The sequence below is a fragment of the Coregonus lavaretus genome (genome assembly GCF_964263955.1).
Source record: "Coregonus lavaretus genome assembly, contig: HAP1_SCAFFOLD_2326, whole genome shotgun sequence".
NCBI classification, from domain to species: Eukaryota; Metazoa; Chordata; class Actinopteri; order Salmoniformes; family Salmonidae; genus Coregonus; species Coregonus lavaretus.
In genome coordinates, this window is record NW_028161147.1 from 23,633 (window position 1) to 51,395 (window position 27,763).

The following is a 27,763-nucleotide window of genomic DNA, read 5'->3' on the forward strand; positions in this document are numbered from 1 at the left end:
TTCATATTACACACAACTACACTCAGAGAGTATCACGTTCAGTTTATCAAGACCATCCTAATTATGAGCTGGCTTTGATTCCCAAATCAAAAGTGTGTGTGTGTGGTACCTCTAGCTCTCCTTGCCCGCATTGTTGTCACTGGAGCCGAGGTGTGTGTGTGTGATTTGTGCCACAACAAAGACAGCCCTAGTACTAACGAGCCTGTTTTCTTCTTCTGTGACTAACCTCGCAGAGGGCCAACTCTCCCTGGCCTGCTCCCACCGCCGTCCTAACCTCTGACACCCTGACCTCTAACCTCTGACCTCTCCCTGCAGGTAAAATGGTAGATATGGGTGAAGAGATGACCTGTTTCTCAGGGAGCAACAAGGGCAGCAACTCTGAGGTCCAATCACTGAGCTCCTTCCAGTCCGACTCCTGCGACGACAACGGTAAAACACGCCCCTCCTTTCTCGTGCCTCTTTCTGGCCACAACCATAACGACAGTGAGCTAGTCTGCCATCCAGTTCGATAGCAACCCTTAACTTAGTCCTGTCTTCCCCTAACCCCCTATCATAACCCTTTGCTGTCGGCAGATTCAGAGGAACCAGATACTGTATGTGAAAGCAATATGGCTGAAGCTCCCTAAAGCAAATCGGATGAGGTGACGCCGTCACCATATTGCGTCAATAACAGTTAATTTAGATCTGCAAACACCGAAGAGATAGGGGACTAGGGGAGGAGTCGGGGGTGGTTTGATGTTAGAGCATTAAAAGAGATGCTGTGATTAACAATAACTATGGGAACCCTGGAGTGTTTATTGTTTCCTAAAGCCCTCTCTCCTAAAGCCCTCTCTCCTAAAGCCCTCTCTCCAACAGATACATTTACTCCTGCTGTGTTATAAAAGTGTTTCAGGAAAACTATTTGTTATCCAGTGTGTTAGTTTGTTTTTCCTCAAATCATGGTGATTTATTGTTTGATTTATGTGTTTCATATAATTTGTTCATGTTTGGAAGTTTTTTTCTTATTTAACTAGGCAAGTCAGTTAAGAACAAATTCTTATCTACAATGACGGCCTACAAAAAGCCAAAAGGCCTCCTGTGGAGACGGGGGATAAAAAATAAAATAGAAAATATAGGACAAAACACATAAAGACAAGAGAGACACCACAACACTACATAAAGAGATACACCACAACACTACATAAAGAGAGACACCATAACACTACATAAAGAGATACACCACAACACTACATAAAGAGAGACACCACAACACTACATAAAGAGAGACACCACAACACTACATAAAGAGAGACACCACAACACTACATAAAGAGAGACACCACAACACTACATAAAGAGAGACACCACAACACTACATAAAGAGAGACACCACAACACTACATAAAGAGATACACCACAACACTACATAAAGAGAGACACCACAACACTACATAAAGAGATACACCACAACACTACATAAAGAGAGACACCACAACACTACATAAAGAGAGACACCACAACACTACATAAAGAGAGACACCACAACACTACATAAAGAGAGACACCACAACACTACATAAAGAGAGACACCACAACACTACATAAAGAGAGACCTAAGATAACAACATAGCATGGCAGCAACACATGACAACACAACATGGCAGCAGCACAAAACATGGTACAAACATTATTGGGCACAGAAAACAGCACAAAGGGCAAGAAGGTAGAGACAACAATACATCACACGAAGCAGCCACAACTGTCAGTAAGAGTGTCAACGATTGAGTCTTTGAATGAAGAGATGGAGATTAAACTGTCCAGTGATTAATCCATTGATTTTAATCCAGTGAATTTCCACACCTGTCAGGTTGCCACCTGAGTGGCGCAGTGGTCTAAGGCACTGCATCGCAGTGCTAACTGTGCCACTAGAGATCCTGGTTCGAATCCAGGCTCTGTCACAGCCGGCCGCGACCGGGAGACTCATGGGCGGCGCACAATTGGTCCAGGGTAGGGGAGGGAATGGCCGGCAGGGATGTAGCTCAGTTGATAGAGCATGGCGTTTGCAACGCCATGGTTGTGGGTTCGATTCCCACGGGGGGCCAGTATAAAAAAATATGTATTCACTAACTGTAAGTCGCTCTGGATAAGAGCGTCTGCTAAATGACGTAAATGTAATTGTTGTTTTAATTTGGAAGTGACAGTATGCACACAGACAGACAGACAGCTGTGTTATGTTGTGTTGACTTGTCATCATTTCATCATCACGCATTCAAGCATGTCTTTCTATGGTTGTAGTCGTTGATACTGCAGCTCTAATTGTTGTCAGAAGCCAGTTCAGGTTTTAGGTGGTTGTTTATGTGTTGTGTTTTTTTTTTTTTTTTATGTAACTTGTGCTGTGTTGTTGTGGACTTTGTGGCGTTTTGGTATTGGAAAAAAGTCCGTAGTAGTTATTTTTACTTTGAGAGTTAGCCTATAGATTGGCGTTTCTGGATAAACATGGTTCACTCAGATCATTCTGCATAAATCACTGATATCACCATGGTGAATCTACATAATCATAGTGTGTTGCTACTATGTACTACACTACAGAACTGAAATGCAATGTTGACATATCAACATTGATGCTTCATTCATTCATAATTAATGGAACTGCTTTACTGTCAAGATGATCACATTTCACATAATATCTGACTGTGATGCTAGCCAATCAGGCCACAGAACAATTTGAAGCGGACCAATCAGTTCGGACGACCGCTCCAGTGGATGTGATGTGATTGGATGTCATTATTATGTTCATTCCATTTTCTTTCTCGATTTGGTTGTTGTTTTTGTAATTATCTGATTTTCATTGAATGTCTTCAAAACATAATTTAACAGTCTAGCTCTCATCTCTCTGAGTTCTCCTATGGGGACAGCCGAAAACTCCTTTTAGGTACTAGATAGCTCCTTTTTTTCTAAGAGTGTAGGTCTTCTAAATCTGGTTCCATGTGTAGCTTTTGATCAGACACCTCCCATGTTACACACCTCTAGTGTTGATCCCATCTTCAGCCAATAGTAGCTCTGCTTCCTGGGAGCCTGTTGTCAACTTCCTGTGTCTCAAACCGTGTCTCCTCCCTCTGCTTCTCTTCAACAAGCCTCCATAGTGACTGTCATTCGACTGGTCAATGATGCAGTCGACACTATTGAAAACGAAGGTACCGTGTCTCATCCACCCTTCTCTCTCTCTATCCTTCTGACATTCTCTTTACTTCTCCCGGTACTTATCTCTCTCTCTATGAGATGCCATGCCAGTGTTATCCATGACAATACCATGACTGTGCCGTTGTTTGAAGATCATGTACTTCAGCTATGATGTAAAATACATGGCTTGTATGTAATGTAAACTCAATGTACACACACATACTGTAGGCTTTATATTTTCAGTACACATCAAGTACCTAGCTTACATGGAACCCATGTGTTGAGGTGTCAAGCCTCAACACACACACACACACACACACACACACACACACACACACACACACACACACACACACATCAGGGGTTCATGGGGGGGCTGACAAAAAGGCAGTGGTGGAAAAAGTACCCAATTGTCATACTTGAGTAAAAGTAAAGATACCTTAATAGAAAATGACTCAAGTAAAAGTGAAAGTCACCAGTAAAATACTACTTGAGTAAAAGTTTTTAAGTATTTGGTTTAAAATATACTAAAATATCAAAAGTAAATGTAATTGCAAAAATATACTTAAGTATCAAAAGTAAAAGTATAAATCATTTCAAATTGCTTATATTAATTAAGCAAACCTGACGGCAACATTTTCTTGTTTTTTTATTTATTTACAGATAGCCAGGGGCACACTACAACACGCAGACATCATTTACAAATGAAGCATTTGTGTTTAGTGAGTCCGTCAGATCAGAGGCAGTAGGGATGACCAGGGATGTTCTCTTAATAAGTGTGTGAATATAACCATTTTCTGTCCTGCTAAGCATTCAAAATGAGTACTTTTGGGTGTCAGGGAAAATGTATGGAGTAAAAAGTACATTATTTTCTTTAGGAATGTAGTGAAGTAAAAGTAGTGAAAAAATATAAATAGTAAAGTACAGATACCCAAAAAAAACTACTTAAGTAGTACTTTAAAGTATTTTTACTTAAGTACTTTACACCACTGCAAAAAGTTCAAGGCTGAATCAGTGTTACTCACAACATGTGCATTAACATATTCCGCATACATAAATGAACGGACATATTACACATACATAAATAAACTGACATTACACGTACATAAATAAACTGACATATTACACGTACATATATAAACTGACATATTACACGTACATAAATAAACGGACATATTATAAATACATTGATATATTACACATTCAGGTGGATGGGAGGAGTAGTGAGAGATTGAGGGAGATAGATAAAAGCCCTCCCCCCAAGTCTCAGATGGTCCGTTCTTAAGCCTCGCAAACACACGCTAAAGCTCTCTCTTCTCCTGTTCTCCCACCTGACAGTGTCAGTCATGGATCAAGGTCAGAGCTACAACAGAGGTGATCCACACCATTCTCTTCATCTCTCTCACTCCCTTTACTTCTCTTGCCCTCTTAATCTCCCTCTCCCTCTCTCACTCTCCCTCTCTCACTCTCCCTCTCGCTCACCCTCTTCTCATTCTCCGTCGCAGCTCACTGTATTTGTGTGATTTGTTGCTCCTAGCCCCCTGCCAACACACACACAACCCAGCATGCGTTATCCCCAGGCACAGTGTTGTTGTGCTGACTGAGCAGCCCTGATGCAACCTTGGAACGTTGCCTGGGTGGAGAGGCTTCGCTCATCTCCCATGACAACCACTCACTCTCCAACGCGCCTCGTGGCCGTTCCTCCTCAGTTTGGCCAATTTTCGCTTTTATTTGCTGTCACCTGCTGCCTGTGACATGTGATGTTTGATCCTCTCACTGCATTGCATTTGCATCCCACCTCCGAGCGTGTTGTTTAGTTTTTACTCCATTTGACTGATGTTACTGCTTTTAATTTGACTGATGTTACTGCTGATGTTACTGCTTTTAATGAGTTTGTCCTTGCTGACGTTGCTTTGTTGAGATTTGTTGTTTGAAGCTTTTCTTGAACCTGTCAGGATGGATTTAACTTTTTAGTGCTTCTCACTTTGGTTTTATAATTTCCTTTGATGCATGTACTGTCTGTCTGTCTTACTGTCTGTCTGTCTGTCTTTCCGTTCTTTGTTTTTGTTTTGTATTTTACAGTTTAATGCTTTGTGAAATGTTCCCTTGTTAACATGTGGAAGTATGTCAAGCTGTGATGTGATTGTTGACGTTGAATGATCCCATCGGTCAGTAACCTCTGACCTCTCACCATGGCTTGGCTGTTCCGAAGTGCCACCCTTACTCCTTCTGAACCCTGACATGATGTGACCACTGACCTGACATTCCCAGGCCTCCCTCCTGCATGTTGTGGTTGACGTCTAACTGTGTTTTTGTTGTCTACAAGCATGCCCGATGGACCTCTGCAGACAGACTGTAGTTGTCCACTAACATGCCTGATGGACCTGCAGATTGTAACTGTCCATCGGGCATGTTGGCAGAGATTGTGTCTGCTAAATGTGATCTAACTCTGTCTCTCCCTCTTCCAGCATATCACTGGGACACGTCTGACTGGATGCCCAACTCAAGGCTACCCGACATCGAGGAGGTGCCCAGTTACGAGGCCAGAGGCCTGGGGGGCCACGGAGACATGGTTGCCTCAGCCTCCCGACTGGGGGGCAGCTCTCGCCTGGGGGGCAGCGCCCGGGAACTGGAGTCAGACTACTACCTCGGGGGCTACGACATCGACAGTGACTTCCCCCCTCCTCATGAGGAGGAGTTCCTGACCCAGGACCAGCTCCCTCCTCCCCTCCCCACTCCCCTGGAGGAGTACCAGGAGCACCCCTACGACACCTTGCCCGCCACCCAGCCTGCCTCCAAGGAGAGCACCCTGAGTGGGAGTGTTAGTGGCAGCACCGGACGCCACAGGTCCCCCCGCCCACACTTCCACCCCAGCCAATACCTGCCCCCACACCAGCTGCCTTTGGGGGAGGCGGGGCAAGGCGGGCCAGGAGGGGAGGAGTTCAGCACTTTTGTGGGTGGGGCGATCACGCCGGGAGGCGGGGACATGGATGATAATGTGTCGCTGAATATGAGGTTGTCGGTGGACGCGTCATCAGCCTCGGACGTGTCGGCGCCCTGTGGCTTTGACGACTCGGAGGCGGGCGGTAGTGACTTTGACAGTATGGATGAGCTCCACCAGAGGGGGACACACACCGTAGAGATGCAGCAACAGACTGAGGTCTGACTGGGCCCCACCGTGGGGTCAAGGAGAGTGGCTAGGGGACGGGGTGGGCAGGAGAGCAGGACAGAGACTGCTGGGGTAGGAAGTGGACGAGCTGTGGATGCTGTGTCGAGCTGTGCAGATTCCTCTGGATTGAGTAATGAAAAATGGAGGTCCTCGCTCAGAGGGGAATGATTGGTGTTTAATGGACACACTGCTAGCTAGTGGCTACATCATCAAAACAGTACACACCCTAACCCTTCAACCACTGCCATTGCAAACACTAACCTTAAACCACTTCACCCATTGCAGGCTTTATCCTTAAACCACTTTTCCTCATTTCAAGCCACTACCATTAACCATGACCCTTTAGCCACTACCCTTAAGCTAATACCAAGCCACACGCAATGAAAAGCAATGTGTTTTGGAACATTAGTACCTAAAGCTGGCCATCATCATAGCCACTACCCTAGAGTGTTATACTCTTCCATAGCGAGGAACAGGGAGCCTACCAGATATGTTGAGTAAGTATGAAAACAGGGTAAGAATGTGAATAAGAAAGATTAAGTTGAAAAACATACAAACTTTTAAGAGACAAGTGCAGAGAAAATGGATGAGCAAGTGCAGAGAAAATGGATGAGCTAGTGCAGAGAAAATGGATGAGCAAGTGCAGAGAAAATGGATGAGTTAGTGCAGAGAAAATGGATGAGTTAGTGCAGAGAAAATGGATGAGCTAGTGCAGAGAAAATGGATGAGTTAGTGCAGAGAAAATGGATGAGCTAGTGCAGAGAAAATGGATGAGCTAGTGCAGAGAAAATGGATGAGCTAGTGCAGAGAAAATGGATGAGCTAGTGCAGAGAAAATGGATGAGTTAGTGCAGAGAAAATGGATGAGTTAGTGAATAAAGAAAAGGTGAAGAATGTTTGGGGAAAAGAAAAGAAGACAGTATTGTAATTGAACGGTCAGTACTGTGATATGGCCTTCTCTTTTCCCCAAACATGTGATTGTTTTTAGCTGCACACAGCTCCCCTGTCCCACCTCTCACTATACCTGCTCACCCACAGAGGCCCAAAGGACTTCTCACTAACCAGGATTCAGGGGGGACAGAATTTAGCCTGTACAGAATTTGTGAAATAGAAATGAAAGAAGTTGGCCTCCCGAGTGCCGCAGCGGTCTAAGGCAATGCATCGCAGTGCTTTAGGCATCAATACAGACCCGGGTTCAATCCCAGGCTGTGTCACAGCTGGCCGTGACCGGGAGACCCATGAGGCGGCACACAATTGGCCCAGTGTCGTCCGGGTTAGGGGAGGGTTTGGCCGGCCGGGATGTCCTTGTCCCATTGCGCTCTAGCGACTCCTTGTGGCGGGCCGGGCGCCTGCAAGCTGACTTCGGTTGGCAGTTGTACAGTTTCCTCCAACACATTGGTGTAGCTGGCTTCCGGGTTAAGTGAGCATTGTGTCAAGAAGCAGTGCGGCTTGGCAGGGTCGTGTTTCAGAGAACGCATAGCTCTCGACCTTTGCCTCTCCGAAGTCCGTACAGGAGTTGCAGCGATGGGACAAGACTGTAACTACCAATTGGATATCACGAAATTGGGGTAAAGGTTTTTTAAATTTTTATGTGAAGAATATTTTGTATTTATTATTATCCACTCTAAGAATGCCATTTGGATTGATGTGAAATATGTTTCTTATTACCCTTAGTCCAGACCTCCTCCCCTGAAATCAGGCCTGTGACGCCATGAGGGTTTAGCCATGCATCTGTCCCACCACATGCTAAACGGCTATCTTGCCTCTCTCCTTTTGGGCCAAGTCATTTTGCTTTAATGATGATATATGATCTTTATTGTTTTGCACTAGTATCTTTAGATTTTTGGTTTTGATGATTATTACATGAAACGTGCTATATTATTGAAATCCTCCAAAGGACATTATGATGATATGTAATTCTGGACCAGTTACATTAGTATAATAAGCATTGAGGAATTTTTGTGTTTTCACTAAAGTCCCTGATTTTCAAATAGATGTTGAAAATTGACAATTTACATTGAGTTTGCTTGAGCTATTACATTACCCAGCATGCAACTCAATATTTTATTTCCCCTCCTTGTTCTCCTTCTGTCCCATGTTTTACACTGAGCAGGGTTCATAGAGTCACTCCAGTATTTCCCGAAGCCATAACAGCAATAGACTGACTGGTGGATGAGGAGTAGGGTCTGTGCACAATGCAAATGCATTCTGGGAAAATAATATAATAATGTAGCATCCCATACCGTCACAGCGGCCAGACAGCGTTGCATCATGAGTCTTGTCAGTTGCTGTGTTCCATTTTGGTTCCGTCCGCTTAAAAAATGATATAAACAACGGTCACTAACAATGGCTTTATTCTACACACATCTGGATCACTCCAGGACAGAAGGACAGATAACAAAACAGATGAGTGTCGGATTGGACTTGGAGATGTATTGGACTTGGAGTTGTATTGGAGTTGTATTGGACTTGGAGTTGTATTGGAGTTGGAGTTGTATTGGAGTTGTATTGGACTTGGAGTTGTATTGGACTTGGAGTTGTATTGTAATATAATATGCCTGATCCAGTCGGGCAAGATTTTTTTGTAAAAGATGTACGTTTATGTTAAAATCTTTGTACAGTGTACATAGATAGCTAGGTTGTTAAAATGCTGATTTTGTAGATATTGAATTGCAATCCTGACTGTCTTTCTTTGAGTTTCTTGTTTTTGTTCGATGTGAATGTGGACAATAAGAGACCATGAGAAATCAATCATCTCCCCTCCTCTGTTGGCCTTTTGCCTAAAGTCTTTTTTTAATTTTTTCATTAACCTTTGCTTTAAAACATAAAAAGCCATTCAATAGACTAGGTAGAACTTGCACAGTATTAAATGCACAAAACCTGCATTACATTACATCCCGGTATTTTTTTAAATTTTTTATATCTTTCTCTGGTTTCTGTTCCTTTTCAATGATTTTAGGTAGTATTAAAATATGTCTAATCTAACTGCAGCAATTGAGTGTACAAAATGAGTTATTTTTTAACTGCTTTTTTGTTTTTTAAATCAATGCTAAAAATAAAAAGGTTCTTGATCAAACAAAGACTCAATTCTTTCTTAATGCAATGTAAAAGGTTTTCCTAAGATGTTACAGAATGGACTAAACTTGGTTAACTGTAAAAGGTTTGCCTATGATGTTACAGAATGGACTAAACTTGGTTAACTGTAAAAGGTTTGCCTAAGATGTTACAGAATGGACTAAACTTGGTTAACTGTAAAAGGTTTGCCTATAACGTTACAGAATGGACTAAACTTGGTTAACTGTAAAAGGTTTGCCTAAGATGTTACAGAATGGACTACATTTGGTTAACTGTAAAAGGTTTGCGAGGTAACTTGTTTGCAAGGTAACTTGGTATGATTACAGATTTATATGCAAGTATCACTTATTGCTCTAAAGCCCTGAAACTCAAATCTGGACCTCGAAGCCAGTCCCACTGCATTTTTTTATTTCCCCCCTCTAATTAAGGACTGATTTAGAACCGGGACACGAGGTGTATGCAATTAATTATCAGGTAGAACAGAAAACCAGCAGGCTCCGGTCATCATAGGGTAAGAGTTGAGTATCCCTACTCTAAAGCAGTGTGTCCCATCTCCGGTTCTCCAGTAACCCCAACAGTACATATTTATATTGTGGACCCGGACAAGCACACCTGATTCTACTTGTTAACTAATCATCAAGTCCTTGACAAGTTCAATTAGGTGTTTTTCTCCGGGGCTACAACAAAAATGTGTCATGTTGGGGTTACTCGAGGACCGGAGTTGGGACAAACTGCTCTAAAGTACCACACAAGTCAACAAGCAGGTCCATAAAAACATTAAACAGAGCTACATTGGTACACAGTACAGCACAAAAAAACAACAACATTGCAACCCAATGAACCACAGCACTACATTATGAGTAGCTATGCAAACCTTCATGTACACAGTGGCACAAAGCACAACATTTTCAGTGCTACTCTGAGCTGCATTAAGCTGTGTAAGATTTTGCTAGCGTTCCAGGCCAACTACATTGCAGATGTCGCATTCCATGAAAGAATACTATAGTTCTTAATATAGAATAAAACTGTAGTATACTGTAGAATACTTTACTACACACTGTAGTATACCTCGATCGTGTAGTGCTTAATATAGAATTTTGTAGTATACTGTAGAATACTACAGCGCTTACTATAAAATGTTGTAGTTGTGGAACACTAGATGCGTAACTTGGCTTGACTGGTGTTTAACTACAGATGTATTTCCTCAGTTAGAAGGAAAAGGCTAAGCCCAAGAGATCCATGCAAACTGTCAATTATTTATTACAAGGCATAGTGTTGTATAGCAAGCATGTGTGTGTGTGGTCTTTTGGCACTTACGCACTTACGCACAACTGGTGTACACAACACAAGAATAAAAGTTGCAAAAAAGTAAATGGAGCTGCCGACAGATGCAGGCTTGCATCAGGTGGAATGGCGCGCTTATAACTCAAGCCCGTGAAACCACAAGAGGGAGCGCAAGGCCGTGTGCAAAAGATTGTCAATCAACGATGGGCTTTTCCACAGTTGTATACTGTAGAATACTATACTACACACTAGTATTCCTTGATCATGTGTAGTACTTACTATAGAATTCTGTAGTAAACTGTAGGTGTGTCCGCAAAAACACTACCGTGACCGCAAATAAACTACAGTTTTTAAACTATAGTAATACTACAGTATTTAATATACAGTACCAGTCAAAAGTTTGGACACATCTACTCATTCCAGGGTTTTTCTTTATTTTTACTATTTTCTATATTGTAGAATAATAGTGAAGACATCAAAACTATGAAATAACACGTGGAATCATGTAGTAACCAAAAAAGTGTTAAACAAATCAAAATATATTTTATATTTGAGATTATTCAAAGTAGCCACCCTTTGCCTTGATGACTGCTTTGCACACTCTTGGCATTCTCTCAACCAGCTTCATGAGGTAGTCACCTGGAATGCATTTCAATTAACAGGTGTGTCTTGTTAAAAGTTAATTTGTGGAATTTCTTTCCTTCTTAATGCGTTTGAACCAATCAGTTGTGTTGTGACAAGGTAGGGTTGTTATACAGAAGATAGCCCTATTTCGTAAAAGACTAAGTCCATATTAAGGCAAGAACAGCTCAAATAAGCAAAGAGAAACGACAGTCCATTATTACTTTAAGACATGAAGGTCAGTCAATACGGAACATTTCAAGAACTTTGAAAGTTTCTTCAAGTGCAGTCGCAGAAACCATCAAGCGAAACCATCAAGCGCTATGATGAAACTGGCTCTCATGAGGACCTCCACAGGAAAGGAAGACCCAGAGTTACCTCTGCTGCAGAGGATAAGTTCATTAGAGTTACCAGCCTCAGAAATCGGCAATTAACTGCACCTCAGATTGCAGCCCAAATAAATGCTTCACAGAGTTCAAGTAACAGACACGTCTCAACATCAACTGTTCAGAGGAGACTGCATGAATCAGGCCTTCATGGTCGAATTGCTGCAAATAAACCACTACTAACGGACACCAATAAGAAGAAGAGACTTGCTTGGGCCAAGAAACACAAGCAATGGACATTAGACCGGTGGAAATGTGTCATTTAGTCTGGAGTCCAAATTTTTGATTTTTGGTTCCAACCGCCATGTCTTTGTGAGACATTTACATTTTAGTCATTTAGCAGACGCTCTTATCCTGAGCGACTTACAGGTAGTGAGTGCATACATTATTATTTATTTTTATTTTCTCATACTGGCCCCCCGTGGGAATCGAACCCACAACCCTGCCGTTGCAAACGCCATGCTCTACCAACTGAGCTACATCCCTGCCGGCCATTCCCTCCCATACCCTGGACGACGCTGGGCCAATTGTGCGCCGCCCCATGGGTCTCCCAGTCGCGGCCGGCTACGACAGAGCCTGGATTCGAACCAGACCACTGCGCCACTCGGGAGACGCAGAGCAGGTGAACGGATGATCTCTGCATGTGTGGTTCCCACTGTGAAGCATGGTGGAGGAGGTGTGATGGTGTGGGGGTGCTTTGCTGGTGACGCTGTCAGTGATTTATTTAGAATTCAAGGCACACTTAACCAGCATGGCTACCACAGCATTCTGCAGTGATACCCATCTGGTTTGCGCTTAGTGAGAATATCATTTGTTTTTCAACAGGACAATGACCCAAAACACACCTCCAGTGAAGGAAAAGCAGCCAACAAGTGCTCAGCATATGTGGGAACTCCTTCAAGACTGTTGGAAAAGCATTCCAGGTGACTTCCTCATGAAGCTGGTTGAGAGAATGCCAAGAGTGTGCAAAGCATTCATCAAGGCAAAGGGTGGCTGCTTTGAAAAATCTAAAATATGAAATATATTTTGATTCGTTTAACACTTTTTGGGTTACTACATGATTCCATATGTGTTATTTCATAGTTTTGATGTCTTCACTAATATTTTAGAATGTAGAACATTTTAAAAATAAAGAAAAACCCTGGAATGAGTAGGTGTGTCCAAACTTTTGACTGGTACGGTATATCCCATCCATTCCCCATATCCCAGTTTGTGCCTCCCATGAGTGAGAAACCTACATGCCAAGTATAGACTATATTGTGTTCCCAACAGGTTATAGAAAAGAGCAGAAGCTCTGCACTATGTGTTCAGACTCCAGATTTACCTACCTACAAGTTGTGGAAAATTTGCTTTTTTAATATATGCCAAAGATAATAAATCAAAAACACTATAGTAATGTCCGCAAAAACAATACAGTAATTACTATAGTATACACTATAGTTTATTTAACTATAGTAATACTACATTACTTATGCTACTGTATTGATCAACTATAAATATTACAGTATACTACAGCTACGCCCGCAAAAACACTACAGTGAATACTACAGTAAAGTCCGCAAAAACACAAATATGGTAATTCTACAGTATTTATATCATAGTATACTATAGTATTTTTTTCATGTGGGAAGGTCACATTGCCTTGCATTAGTACAGAATGGCAGCTTGGATCACTATGCTTTGACAGTGTGAGGGAAATATGGGGGGTTTGCATAACGGTGTCACTCCATCCCTCACAACAACAACAACAGCTGTGTGTGTGTGTGCTTGTGTGTGCGAGGGGAGTGAGCATGTGAGTTTAATAATAACACATTGATGCAGTGGAAACCAGATAGGCCTGTTGTTTTCCCATTCTCAGATTAATAGCTTAGAGTCACTAGAGACCTTTTCTCTCTCTCAAATGTTTTCTGTTTGTGTCTGTCCCTCTCTCTCTCAAATGTTTTCTGTTTGTGTCTGTCCCTCTCTCTCTCTCAAATGTTTTCTGTCTGTATGTCTGTCCCCCTCTCTCAATTTTTTTCTGTCTCAACTTTTTTCTCTGTCCTCGTCCCTCTCTCTTTCCGTAGGCTATCTAGCTTTGACATGCAAATTCCTCTGACGTTTCTCTTTTGCAGGGCTGCAACCGGTTTTAGAATGAGTTCCAATGTGTACATCTAGGCATACAGTGTTACAGGTACACAGGGAAACAAGTAAGAGGAAATGTCCTTGATTATGGACTTCCTATCTAAACCCTCAGGTCTTTGACCTTTAACCTTTGACCTCTAAGCCAAGCTCAGCTGTCAATCACTCTGCTGCACTCTGAATTCTCCTCCCATCTACATTTTCCTTCCATTCACCTTTATTCACTCAGAAACTATTCAACTTTCTTTACTCTAACATCAGAACAAACTTATGACGCATTATCAGCCGACGGAAACAAACGTTTGGAGTTGGTGATTGTTTGAAGTTAAAGTAAACAAATGAAGTCTACAGAGATGGAAACACACACAAGCTTGCACACACATACACAAACACACCACACACAGTGGAGTAGTCTTCTTCTTCTTCTTCTTCTTCTTCTTCTTCTTCTTCTTCTTCTTCTTCTTCTTCTTCTTCTTCTTCTTCTTCTTGAGCTTCAAAGACCTACCAAACTAGTAGGGGTCTCGCTGCCTTTAGCTGACTCATAAAAGAGCGCTGACTGAGGTGGAGGACTGACTGAGGTGGAGGACTGACTGAGGTGGGGGACTGACAGGTGGAGGACTGACTGAGGTGGAGGACTGACTGAGGTGGGGGACTGACTGAGGTGGAGGACTGACAGGTGGAGGACTGACTGAGGTGGGGGACTGACTGAGGTGGGGGACTGACTGAGGTGGAGGACTGACTGAGGTGGGGGACTGACTGAGGTGGGGGACTGACTGAGGTGGGGGACTGACTGAGGTGGGGGACTGACTGAGGTGGAGGACTGACTGAGGTGGGGGACTGACTGAGGTGGGGGACTGACTGAGGTGGTGGATTGACTGAGGTGGGGGACTGACTGAGGTGGAGGACTGACTGAGGTGGGGGACTGACTGAGGTGGGGGACTGACTGAGGTGGAGGACTGACTGAGGTGGGGGACTGACAGGTGGAGGACTGACTGAGGTGGGGGACTGACAGGTGGAGGACTGACTGAGGTGGAGGACTGACTGAGGTGGGGGACTGACAGGTGGAGGACTGACTGAGGTGGGGGACTGACTGAGGTGGAGGACTGACTGAGGTGGAGGACTGACTGAGGTGGAGGACTGACTGAGGTGGGGGACTGACTGAGGTGGGGGACTGACTGAGGTGGAGGACTGACTGAGGTGGGGGACTGACTGAGGTGGAGGACTGACTGAGGTGGAGGACTGACTGAGGTGGAGGACTGACAGGTGGAGGACTGACTGAGGTGGAGGACTGACTGAGGTGGAGGACTGACTGAGGTGGAGGACTGACTGGGGTGGAGGACTGACTGAGGTGGAGGACTGACTGAGGTGGAGGACTGACTGAGGTGGAGGACTGACTGAGGTGGAGGACTGACAGGTGGAGGACTGACTGAGGTGGAGGACTGACTGAGGTGGAGGACTGACTGAGGTGGAGGACTGACAGGTGGAGGACTGACTGAGGTGGAGGACTGACTGAGGTGGAGGACTGACTGACTCCCTCTGGGTTGTCATTGGGTTTCTTCTCAGCTTTAGTGTTCTTTGTTTGGTTTTTCCTGCTTTGTAAGTCGATGATCTGATGATGTTGACTGACAAGTCATGGTGTGTGTCAGCATTTTAAAAGTTCAGATGTCTCGGACCTGGTGTGTGTGTGTGTGTGTGTGTCCCTTCCTCTCTCTGTCAAGGTCTAGCAGTAGGTTACTCTGGCTTGTTCTGTTTAGATTTTTTAGATTTACATGGCGCATGATGTTTAAACAGCTTGCTGAGTGCTTTGGGGGGTCTGACAATGTCAATAATTTATACAGTAACTCAAACACCACTTTTCTAATCTGAAACAGAATAATACCTTTTACTCTGATATGCTTTTGAGTGCATCTGTTTCAGCCTGTGTTTGCAGAATCAGCAACAGAGTGGGCTATTATTGAAGAAAATGATACAACTGCGGGCCACAACATATTGATTTGATGTAGTCTGACAACGGCTTTAAGATGTGTGTATTGTATCCATCCCCCTGGGAATTAAAACTAAAGTGCATTAGGAAAGGATAAGTGAGTACAGATGTAGGTTCTTAATTTAGCCAGTTTGCTACAGCAGGAAAATAATCCTGCAGCAACAGGAAATGTGAATTATTAGGTGGATTATAATTAATGGAAATGTTTGTAGGGTTTGATACATTTTTCATAAGGGAACATCACGTCTGTAATTTCAAAGTGGAAATTACAAACTTCAGAAGACCTCAAATACATTACAAGTTTTAAATGTTCTGCATTGCAGGAAAGTTGTCCTGCAACAGGGTGTTCAAATTAAGATCCTACATCTGTACATCCCTATTTCCCAGCTCCAGGCGTGGGATCCGTGGGGGAATGCCGCCCCATACCATTTTAATCACATGCACATTTCTGCTCGTAAATAAAACATGCACTCATAGTGATGTAATTAGAATGATTTATGGAGAAGCGACATTGAATAATTTAGCAGCATCATTACACAGATTATATTTATAAGCTAACTTTGTGACGTTCACCTAGATTAAGCCCAAATAACCTTTTGTTTTTCCCCCTCTCTCCTTGCAAACACACAGATGAATTATATGAATATATATTATATTAAACATATTGGTTCAAGGGCTCCGTGTGTGAAGCCCGCGATGGCACGTGTTGCACACATATGTCTGTAGAGTGCAGTTAGAGGTCATGTTGAAGGAGGGAAAGGGAATTGAAGTGGAAGAAACGCTGCTGCTTGTAGCCAATTTGGATGATCTCTACTAGGGTTGTTTAACTCTGGTTCTCAAGGGCCACAGAGTACACATTTGTGGAAAACTCCAAGCTTATTCAACCTTGACTCGGAATCAGACAGAATTTGAAATTTGAAATCTCTGGCCTATCAATTTTTTAATTTTTTTAACTAGGCTAATTGTTATGTACAATGACGGCCTACCCCGGCCAAACCCTAACCCGGACGACGCTGGGCCAATTGTGCGCCACCCTATGGGACTCCCAATCACGGACGGTTGTGATACAGCCTGGAATCGAACCAGGGGGTCTGTAGTGACGCCTCAAGCACTGAGATGCAGTGCATTAGACCGCTGCGCCACTCAATAACAGTGATTCATCAATGAAGTAACAGGAGGAACTTAGAACCGGCAGGGACTGCATCCCTCGTGGGCTGGAACAGTACTCCTCGGATTTTAATGTAAGGATGTATTCTATCAAAAGTTGCACTCTCCAATTTCTCTGTACGACAATAGTATTATCTCTGCAGACTCCATTGCATTACTTTCGTCCACATTGACAAATGTATTCCTGGTCACATTTTGACGCTTCATTTCCGGCTGTTTGAAGACAGCTCTTTAAAATGAAACGCCGATGCAGAGCATTGAAACTTCAACTACAGTTTTACTCATTTAATGTGCATAGCGGTAATGTGCTTATCTCTTTCCATACACAATAATTGTGGCGTAGGTGATTACCTGAGAGAGACCATTTTTGTTTGGCACAAGTCTCTCTCTCTCTCTCTCTCTCTCTCTCCTCTCTCTCTCCTCTCTCTCTCTCTCTCTCTCTCTCTCTCTCTCTCTCTCTCTCTCTCTCTCTCTCTCTCTCTCCCTGCCAGAAAAACAAAACAAGTGTTTATTCATCACCAACCCAGCAGTGTCTTTTCCGGGTACTGATTTCACTCCCCTCTCAGTAAAAGTGTCTTCAACACTCATTTCCTATATATATTAACCCATAATGAGTGTTATATTGAGGGTGGAATTAGAAGCCGGTGGCCACATGTACAGTATAGTCTCTCTCGCTCTCCCTGTGTTATCTCCGGTCCAGCCGGAGCCTAGCTATTTGCAAAAGGGAAGCATATGGTAAGCTTCTTAAGGGGATTTCTCACATCTGTACTGCCTCCAAAATACAAATACAGAGGACAGAGTTTATAGACAAATGTAAAAGCCTAAGACAAAAAAAAGGCCAATACATATTTGAATGAAAATGATGTCGAGAGAGAGAGGAGGGAGAGAGAGGGAGAGAGAGAAAGAGGGGGACAGAAAGGGAGAGAGAGGGGGGGGGGGGGGAGGGAGAGAGAGATGAGTGCTAGTGAATGTGTTAGTCATTGCAGGCTCCTTCAGTCAGCTTCTGCTGCTGATCCAAGGTCAGTCACTGGGCACAGTTTTGATTTATATTTGGTTGAGTTATCAAGTGAATTCAACATGAAATCAACAAATAATGTCACCCTGTCATTGGATTTAGGTTAAAAGTATGGTGAAAGAAAGACAAAATTCCCTTATGTCGATGACTTTTTGCAAATCAGTTTTCCATGTTTTTTGTTGTTGATTCAACCAGTTTTTGCACAGTGGGTAGTATCACTGGGGTTTCACTTCTTGTTTTGTTTCAGTTCAATGATTAGTCATTAGTAATGTAGAACCATCACTATCATCCCCTAATAATGTGCTACTCGAAAGTAGAAGGCTCTGAACTATCCAACTCAGGAACAATGATGAGTTTCTCACTCGTATTAACCACTTGGAAGCTCATTATGAACGGTTTCTAGGTGTTTTCTAGGTGTTTCTTTGTCCCAAGTTTCTCAGCATCCGATAAGGCAGTTAGCACATTCATGGAGCATTTTTAATATAACCAATCCAAAAACAAATGTGTTAGTATCATGGTAAGTTACAGTGAAGTCCTGGTTAGCTCAGTAACTCACAGTGACTGGGTGTGGTGGTCAATGGATGCCAATGGCTTTAACTCACTCCAGAGTCCAGCCAGGAGGAAAACAGCTCTGGGATTAGATCCAGAGAGCTTTAACTCACTACTACCAGGAGGAAAACATAGTTTTATTTATATTTTATCTAGAGCAGGCATGGGATCGGTCCCAGAGACTCCACCACCTACACCCTGACCCTTTTCCTCCCTGTTGGACTGGCCGTGTCGAGTCAGTAAATCAAACGACTCAATGGCGTGCTTCACTTTACTATATGGGTAAAGTGATGATCCACAACAGATTAATAAAACTGTGTGTGTGCGTGTGTGTATGTGTGTGTGTGTGTGTGTGTGTGTGTGTGTGTGTGTGTGTGTGTGTGTGTGTGTGTGTGTGTGTGTGTGTGTGTATTTGTGTGTGTGCGTGCGTGCGTGCGTGCGTGCGTGCGTGCGTTACAGTTTTATGCATTCACAATTGGAGATGTAGGGTCTTGGAGATATGCTTAATGACCATTAGTGTAAAGAATGGGAAAGAAAGGTTTGCATGTTAACTTGTTGATGTAGTAGCATGTTGAGTACTTCAGTCAGGGTTGGATAAGCACCTTTCATATGTACAGTACATTCGGAAAGTATTCAGACCCCTTTACTTTCCACATTTTGTTACGTTACAGCCTTATTCTTTCTTTAAATTGATTAAATCTTCTTTATTTTTTTATTTTTTTATCTACACCCAATTCCCCACAATGACAAAGCAAAAACTGGTTTTAGATTTTTTTGCTAATAAAAAAAAAAAACTTTGGCAGTGATTACAGCCTAGAGTCTTCTTGGCTATGATGCTTGGTACACCTGTATTTGGGGAGTTTCTCCCATTCTTCTCAGGTCTCTCCAGAGATGTTTGACCGGGCTCTGGCTGGGCCACTCAAGGACATTCAGAAACTTGTCCCGAAGCTACTCCTGCGTTGTCTTGGCTGTGTGCTTACGTCGTTGTCCTGTTGGAAGTTTAACCTTCGCCCCAGTCTGAGGTCCTGAGCACTCTGGAGCAGGTTTTCATCAAGGATCTCTCTGTACTTTGCTCTGTTCATCTTTCCCTCAATCCTGACTAGTCTCCCAGTCCACACAGCATGATGCTGCCACCACCATGCTTCACCATAGGGATGATGCCAGGTTTCCTCCAAACTTGACGTTTGGCATTCAGGCCAAAGAGTTCAATCTTGGTTTCATCAGACCAGAGAATCTTGTTTCTCATGGTGTGAGAGTTCTTTAGGTGCCTTTTGACAAACTCCAAGTGGGCGGTCATGTGCCTTTTACTGAGGAGTGGCTTCCGTCTGGCCACTCTACCATAAAGGCCTGATTGGTGGAGGCTACAGAGATGGCTGTCCTTCTGGAAGGTTCTCCCATCTCCACAGACGAACTCTGGAGCTCTGTCAAAGTGACCAACGGGTTCTTGGTCACCTCCCTGACTAAGGCCCTTCTCCCCCGATTGCTCAGTTTGGTTGGGCGGCCAGCTTTAGGAAGAGTCTTGGTGGTTCCAAACTTCTTCCATTTAAGAATGATGGAGGCCACTATGTTCTTGGGGACCTTCAATGCTGCAGAAAGTTTTTGGTACCCTTCCCCAGATCTGTGTCTCGACACAATCCTGTCTCGGAGCTCTACGGACAATTCCTTCGACATCATGGCTTGGTTTTTGCTCTGACATGCACTGTCAACTGTGGGACCTTATATAGACAGGTGTGTGCCTTTCCAAGTCATGTCCAATCAATTACATTTACCGCAGGTGGACTCCAATCAAGTTGTAGAAACATCTCAAGGATGATCAATGGAAACAGGATGCACCTGAGCTCAATATTGAGTCTTATAGCAAAGGGTCTGAATACTTATGTAAATAAGGTATTTCTGTTTTTTATTTTTAATACATTTGCCACAATTTCTAAAAACCTGTTTTCGCTTTGTCATTATGCGGTATTGTGAGTAGATTGATGAGGGAAAAAATGTATTGAATCCATTTTAGAATAAGGCTGTAACGTAACAAAATGTAGAAAAAGTCAAGGGGTCTGAATACTTTCCGAATGCGCTGTAGATGCTACCTAAGCAGCCATACTTTGTTTCTCCTTCTGTTGCCACCTCGGTGATCATCTCTCCCAGGGCTGTTAGCTTTCATTGCAGCTACAGGAGACTGGAGAGGTGGCTCATTGACTTAAACGGTTTCCTCGTTATTAATTTAGCGTGTTGCTGAGCGGTTTGAAAGGAGAGTGGTGACACCTTCTCCATGGTTCTGGCCTGCAACGGTTCACTCTATTAAACGCTGTACGGGGACATCATTTATTAACATGATCCACGAGATGGATGACAGGGGAGGGGGAGAGGGAGGAAGGTAGAGGAGAGGGAGGAGGTGGAGAGGTAGGAGGGAGAGGAGAGGGAGGAGGGGGAGAGGGAAGAGGGAGAGGAGAGGGAGGAGGGAGAGGAGAGGGAGGAGGGGGAGAGGGAAGAGGGAGAGGAGAGGGAGGAGGGAGAGGAGAGGGAGGAGGGAGAGGAGAGGGGGGAGGGGGAGAGGGAGGAGGGAGAGAGGTAGGAGGGAGAGGAGAGGGAGGAGGGGGAGGGAGAGGGGGGAGAGGGAGGAGGGAGAGGAAAGGGAGGGAGGAGGGAGAGGAGAGGGAGGAGGGAGAGGAGAGGGAGGAGGGGGAGGGGTAAAGGGAGAGGAGAGGGAGGAGGGGGAGAGGGAGGGAGGTAGTGGAGAGGGAGGAAGGGAGAGGAGAGGGAGGAGGGACAGGGGTAAATGGAGAGGAGAGGGAGGAAGGTAGAGGAGAGGGAGGAGGGGGAGAGGAAAGAGAGGAGGGGGAGGGGTAGAGGTAGAGGAGAGGGAGGAAGTTAGAGGAGAGTGAGGAGGGGGAGAGGAGAAGGAGGAGGGAGAGGAGAGGAGACGGAGGAGGGGGAGAGGAGAAGGAGGAGGGTGAGAGGAAAGGGAGGAGGAGGATGGGTAGAGGTAGAGGAGAGGGAGGAAGGTAGAGGAGAGTGAGGAGGGGGAGAGGAGAAGGAGGAGGGAGAGGAGAGGGAGGAGGGGGAGAGGAAAGGGAGGAGGGGGATGGGTAGAGGTAGAGGAGAGGGAGGAAGGTAGAGGAGAGTGAGGAGGGGGAGAGGAGAAGGAGGAGGGAGAGGAGAGGAGAGGGAGGAGGGGGAGAGGAGAAGGAGGAGGGGAAGAGGTAAAGGGAGAGGAGAGGGAGGAGGGAGCTAATAAAGGTAGTGCTGGGCCACCTGTCATCAGTGGTCAGTTCAGTAAGAGCATGGAGACATGACCCCCCTGCCCTGCACGTCCCCGCTCCCTGCCTACTGTCAGGTGAACCTCCCTGGGAGAGGACCACCACTTCACCCCCCACCTTACCTCTGGCTCTCTTGATGAGGGGAGGCTGATGAGTAGAATGTGGACACTGGGGATCCTGAAGAGGATTTCCTTTATAATGGGCTTCTAGGGTTAGCCTGAAGAGGGCATGTAATGTCCGGGGTTTTAGTTACTCTACTGTGATTGCTGCCAAAATACTGTCTGTTACAGAGTGTAATTTTTATAGATGTTTGGCATCATTTGAGAGCCAACTCAACTCACTGTTGGCTTTGAAGATACTGCAGCTCAGACTTTCTCTCACCCTCTCTCTCCCTCCCTCCCTCCCCTCCCCTCACAGCCCTGCATTCTCTAACACTCCAACAGACTTCCCTGTGTCTTATTGTGATAAAAACACTTTAATGACAGCTCGGTCCTGTAGCTCCATCCACTTTTCCATGTCAGCCGGTTAGGTCCTGGGGCCCGGTTAGGTCCTGGGGTGCGGTTAGGTCCTGGGGTGCGGTTAGGTCCTGGGGCCCGGTTAGGTCCCATGGGGTCTGGTTAGGTCCTGGGGCCCGGTTAGGTCCCATGGGGTCTGGTTAGGTCCTGGGGCCCGGTTAGGTCCTGGGGCCCGGTTAGGTCCTGGGGCCCAGTTAGGTCCCATGGGGTCTGGTTAGGTCCTGGGGTGTGGTTAGGTCCTGGGGCCCGGTTAGGTCCCATGGGGTCTGGTTAGGTCCTGGGGCCCGGTTAGGTCCCATGGGGTCTGGTTAGGTCCTGAGTTCCCGTTACACCTGTCTGAAAAACCCAGATGCATCATCAGGGTCGTCTCATTCAGTCTGACCTCCCGGGGTCAAGTAACACACACACACACATACACACACCAGGCATTATGTAACACCGTTGATCTGTGCTTCATTCTATAGCTAGAGGACTCCTGATATCTCCAGGAGTGATAAGTATAATTTTGGTCTTTATCTGTTGTGGTCTAGTACTGTCATTTTGCTAGCTAGGGCCATCTACTTTAAGTGCTGCCTGTCTTCCCAGTAGCCTACTTGGTGTGTGAGCTGCTGACTGCTCATAACTTGCAGATGATTGTTGACAAATCATCCAGGATTAAAGGTCAGGGCAATTTGTGACTTGTTGTTTTCGTAATCAGTGGCTTTATTGGAGGGACAGTGTTTTTTCCTCTCCTAGGCAATCAGCAATTAGTACAGGGAGGTGTGCTCTTCCCCTCTGCAAGGCAATTAGCAATTATTGTTAGTACTTCAGTCTCCCCTGTTTTCTCAGCGGCAGCTGGAAGCAGTCGTCTCGTCGCAAAACAAAGACGGTTCTGCCGAGTTGTTGGAGGAAGGAAAGAGAGGAAGGTTCCACACCACTCTCTCACTTCAGTATCTTACCTAGTTATCATTTTGCTCTTTTGTAGCTTTGGCAACTATGTGTGTGTTTTCTATACCTGTTCGCACCTCTCCCTGTAGGCTTTACAGACGCTCCCCACCCCCTGGTTGCAACCCTTCTAATTAATGTACCCTGCACGCACAACCCATGTGGAATTCCTGGTCTGCGGTCAAGAACAGCGAGTTCATTTCAGCCTGTGCTGCCCTTCAGTCCCTTGACTTTTTGGCCCTGCTCTCTCTTCATCTGACTATGTTTTCTCTCATCGTCCGAGAGCATCTGGTCGTTATGTTGGTGGAACAGGGCTACTCATTTCTCCTAAGTGGAGATTTTCTATTTTCTCCATCACTCACCTGTCTATCTCCTCATTTGAGTCCCATGCTGTCACTGTCACTTGTCCACTCAAGCTTAACATTATTGTCATATATTGCCCACCAGGTGCCCTTAGAGAGTTCCTCAATGAGCTTGACATCTTGATAAGCTAATTTCCTGACGATGGCTCACCACTCTTCGTACTTGGCGACTTCAACCTTCTTACGTCTGCCTTCGATTCCTTTCTTTCCATCTCTCTCTTTCCTCTCCTGGCCTCTTTGACCTCACACATTTGACCTCACACTATCGCCCACCAGGTGCCCTTAGAGTAGTGCTGAGCGATTAATCGAAAATATATATTTTTTCTCCAGTTATTAAACAACTAATTGACGGAAGTCGGTTCAATTATTTGAATTCCATTTAATTCTATTATTTTCTTTGAGCTCAATGTGCACATTGCAGAGCTTCTCTAGTTGTAGTTTCCAACAGGCCAATATTCTACATAGTTTAGCGCATAAAACGTGGTAATTAACTACAATGACCATAATCCATTGCACATCTACTGGTCTGTGTTTCTTTTACGCCTGCTTTGGAAGAGGGAAGAATGCGTGATCGTGAGGGGATATAAAGAGCAGCTGTTGCTTCGCAAGGTAGCTCTACCTGAAAATACATGATCTAAGTGATTGATAGTTGGTAGTCAACAGTCTTAAAAGTATGCCTTATTTACTTTGAAGAACTACAAAATTGTGATTTTGTCAGACAGCATAGGCAGCAGCTCTACAGAGATGAGATGATGACTTGGAATGAAATAATAAAGTCATGAAATAAAACAAATGAAATATACACAACAACTGAAATCTAATGGGAATAAATGGTTGATAAGTGATAAGCAGTAATGGGCAGTCACTACCATCTTGGGACTTTTATTAATTGTTTTATTCTGTGTTACTGCATTTAACCCAAATAATCGAAATCAAAACCGTGATTATTTTTTAAATAATATAACCGAAACCGAACCGACCTCAAAAAGCACTAATCACTCAGCACTACCTTAGAGAGTTCCCCAATTGAGCTTGACACCTTGATAAGCTAATTTTCTGATGATGGCTCTTCGTACTTGGCGACTTCAACCTCCCGACGTCTGCCTTCGATTCATTTCTTTCCAACTCTTTCTTCCATGCCCTCCTCCCTTCTCCATTTCTGGAGGCCTTCTCCCCTTCCTCACTTCCCTCATCAACTCATCCTTGACCACTGGCTGCTTCCCCTCTGACTTCAAAATGAACCGAGTCGCTCCCCTCCTCAAGAAACCAACACTCGACTTGAGCGTGCTGTCTCTGACCAACTCTTTCGCTATCTCTCTCAGAATGATCTTCTTGACCCTAACCAGTCAGCCTTCAAGATGGATCAGTCAACTGAGACCGCTATTCTCTGTGTCACGGTGGCTCTCCACACTGCCAAAGCTAACTCTCTCTCCTCTGTTCTCATCCTCCTAGATCTGTCCGCTGCCTTCGACCCCATGAACCATCAGATCCTCCTCTCCACCCTCTCCAGGCTGGGCGTCTCAGGCTCTGCACACTTTTGGATTGCATCCTACCTGGCAGGCCGCTCCTACCAGGTGACGTGGAGAGGATCTGATTCTGCACCACGTATTCTCACTACTGGTGTCCCCCAGGGCTCAGTTCTAGGCCCTCTCCTTTTGTCTCTATCCCTCCCGTTGTCCTAGGGTCAAAATGACCCGCCACTGTGTTGAACCAACTTTATTTAATTTTTATCTTTTTGGGATCATTTGTGAGAAGGAGGCAGTGAGACTTTAAAGTCTCACTGCCTCCTTCTCACAAATGATCCCAAAAATATAAAAATTAAATAAAGTTGGTTCAACACAGTGGCGGGTCATTTTGACCCTAGGACAACGGGAGGGCTATACACCAAGTCACTCGGCTCCGTCATATCCTCACATGGTCTCTCCTATCATTGCTATGCGAATGACACTCAACTACTTTTCTCCTTCCCCCCTGTAACACCCAGGTGGCGACAAGCATCTCTGCCTGCCTGGCAGATATCTCAGCTTGGATGTCGGCCCACCACCTCAAGCTCAACCTTGACAAAACGGAGTACTCTTCCTCCCGGGGAAGGCCTGCCCGCTCCAAGACTTCTACATCACAGTTGACAACTCCACAGTGTTCCCCTCCCAAAGTGCAAAGAACCTTGGCATGACCCTGGACAATACCCTGTAGTTCTCTGCAAACAACAAAGCAGTGACTCGCTTCTGAAGGATCATGCTCTACAACATCCGTAGAGTACGACCCTACTTCACACAGGAAGCTGCACAGGTCCATATCCAGGCACTTGTCATCTCCCGTCTGGACTACTGCAACTCGCTGTTGGCTGGGCTGCCCGCTTGAGCCATCAAACCCCTGCAACTTATCCAGAACTCAGCCCGCCTGGTATTCAACCTTCCCAAGTTCTCCCATGTCACCTCGCTCTTCCGAAGCTTGCATCCACTACAAGACCATGGTACTTGCCTACGGAGCAGCAAGAGGACCTGCCTCCCTACCTTCAGGCTATGCTCAAACGCTACACCCCAATCCGAGCACTCCGTTCTGCCACCTTTGGTCTCTTGGACCTCCCACCCCTACAGGAGGGCAGCTCCTGCTCAGCCCAGTCCAAGCTCTTCTCTATCCTGGCACCCCAATGGTGGAACCAGCATCCCCCTGAAGCTAGGACAGCAGAGTCCCTGCCTATCTTCCAAAAACATCTGAAACCCTACCTTTTCAAAGAGTATCTTAAATAATCCCACACCACCCCACCCCCCACCCCCCGCACCCCCTCCTCACTTCGACCCCCTGTGCCCTCACACTCTCACGTGACTTTTTTTCCCCCTTACTAGCTCGGACTTTGCTGATAGCTACTTTATTGAGGAAAAATGTACTTACTATGACTGTGATAAGTGGTTGTCCCACCTAGCTATCTTAAAATGAATGCACTCATTGTAAGTCGCTCTGGATAAGAGCGTCTGCTAAATGACTAACATTTTAATGTGAGGAAAGTTATCCACAGTCATGTCACACCTCTGGTGTCAACCCATCGCAGAGCAGCTGCTCTCAACACAGAACGTGATGGGAGGACAAGGACTTTGACCCTGAACGTTAACCTTTATTTTATCAGGGTGTCATACTGAGACCAAGGTCTCTCTTTACAGACAAGCCATGAATGACAGAAATGACAGAAAATACACACATCAAAATATAAATACTAAATGTAAATCCCCATTCCCTCCCTCCTCATCTTCCCCATTCCCTCCCTCCTCGTCTTCCCCATTCCCTCCCTCCTCGTCTTCCCCATTCCCTCCCTCCTCATCTTCCCCATTCCCTCCCTCCTCGTCTTCCCCATTCCCTCCCTCCTTGTCTTCCTCATAACCTCCCTCCTCATCTTCCCCATGCCCTCCCTCCTCGTCTTCCCCATAACCTCCCTCCTCGTCTTCCCCATAACCTCCCTCCTCGTCTTCCCCATTCCCTCCCTCCTCGTCTTCCCCATTCCCTCCCTCCTCGTCTTCCCCATAACCTCCCTCCTTGTCTTCCTCATAACCTCCCTCCTCATCTTCCCCATGCCCTCCCTCCTCGTCTTCCCCATAACCTCCCACCTCGTCTTCCCCATTCCCTCCCTCCTCGTCTTCCCCATAACCTCCCTCCTTGTCTTCCTCATAACCTCCCTCCTCATCTTCCCCATGCCCTCCCTCCTCGTCTTCCCCATTCCCTCCCTCCTCGTCTTCCCCATTCCCTCCCTCCTCGTCTTCCCCATAACCTCCCTCCTCGTCTTCCCCATTCCCTCCCTCCTCGTCTTCCCCATTCCCTCCCTCCTCGTCTTCCCCATTCCCTCGCTCCTCCTCTTCCCCATAACCTCCCTCCTCGTCTTCCCCATTCCCTCCCTCCTCGTCTTCCCCATTCCCTCCCTCCTCGTCTTCCCCATAACCTCCCTCCTCGTCTTCCCCATTCCCTCCCTCCTCCTCTTCCCCATTCCCTCCCTCCTCGTCTTCCCCATTCCCTCGCTCCTCGTCTTCCCCATTCCCTCTCTCCTCGTCTTCCCCATAACCTCCCTCCTCATCTTCCCCATTCCCTCCCTCCTCGTCTTCCCCATTCCCTCCCTCCTCATCTTCCCCATTCCCTCCCTCCTCGTCTTCCCCATTCCCTCCCACCTCGTCTTCCCCATTCCCTCCCTCCTCATCT

At 45.4% G+C, this 27,763-nt stretch overlaps 1 protein-coding gene across 1 annotated transcript in view; it reads left to right on the forward strand.

Moving 5' to 3' along the window:
- LOC311121069 (protocadherin Fat 3-like) overlaps positions 1-9,394 on the forward strand; it is a gene marked incomplete at its 5' end in the record, with an annotated part of 30,287 nt that extends 20,893 nt beyond the window's left edge. The window contains 4 exons of the mRNA XM_084195604.1: positions 316-429; positions 3,114-3,173; positions 4,498-4,533; positions 5,628-9,394. Coding sequence (XP_084051730.1) covers positions 316-429; positions 3,114-3,173; positions 4,498-4,533; positions 5,628-6,325 — 908 coding nt within the window. The remainder of the gene's footprint in view (positions 1-315; positions 430-3,113; positions 3,174-4,497; positions 4,534-5,627) is intronic.
- Between the last annotated feature and the right edge of the window lie 18,369 nt (positions 9,395-27,763).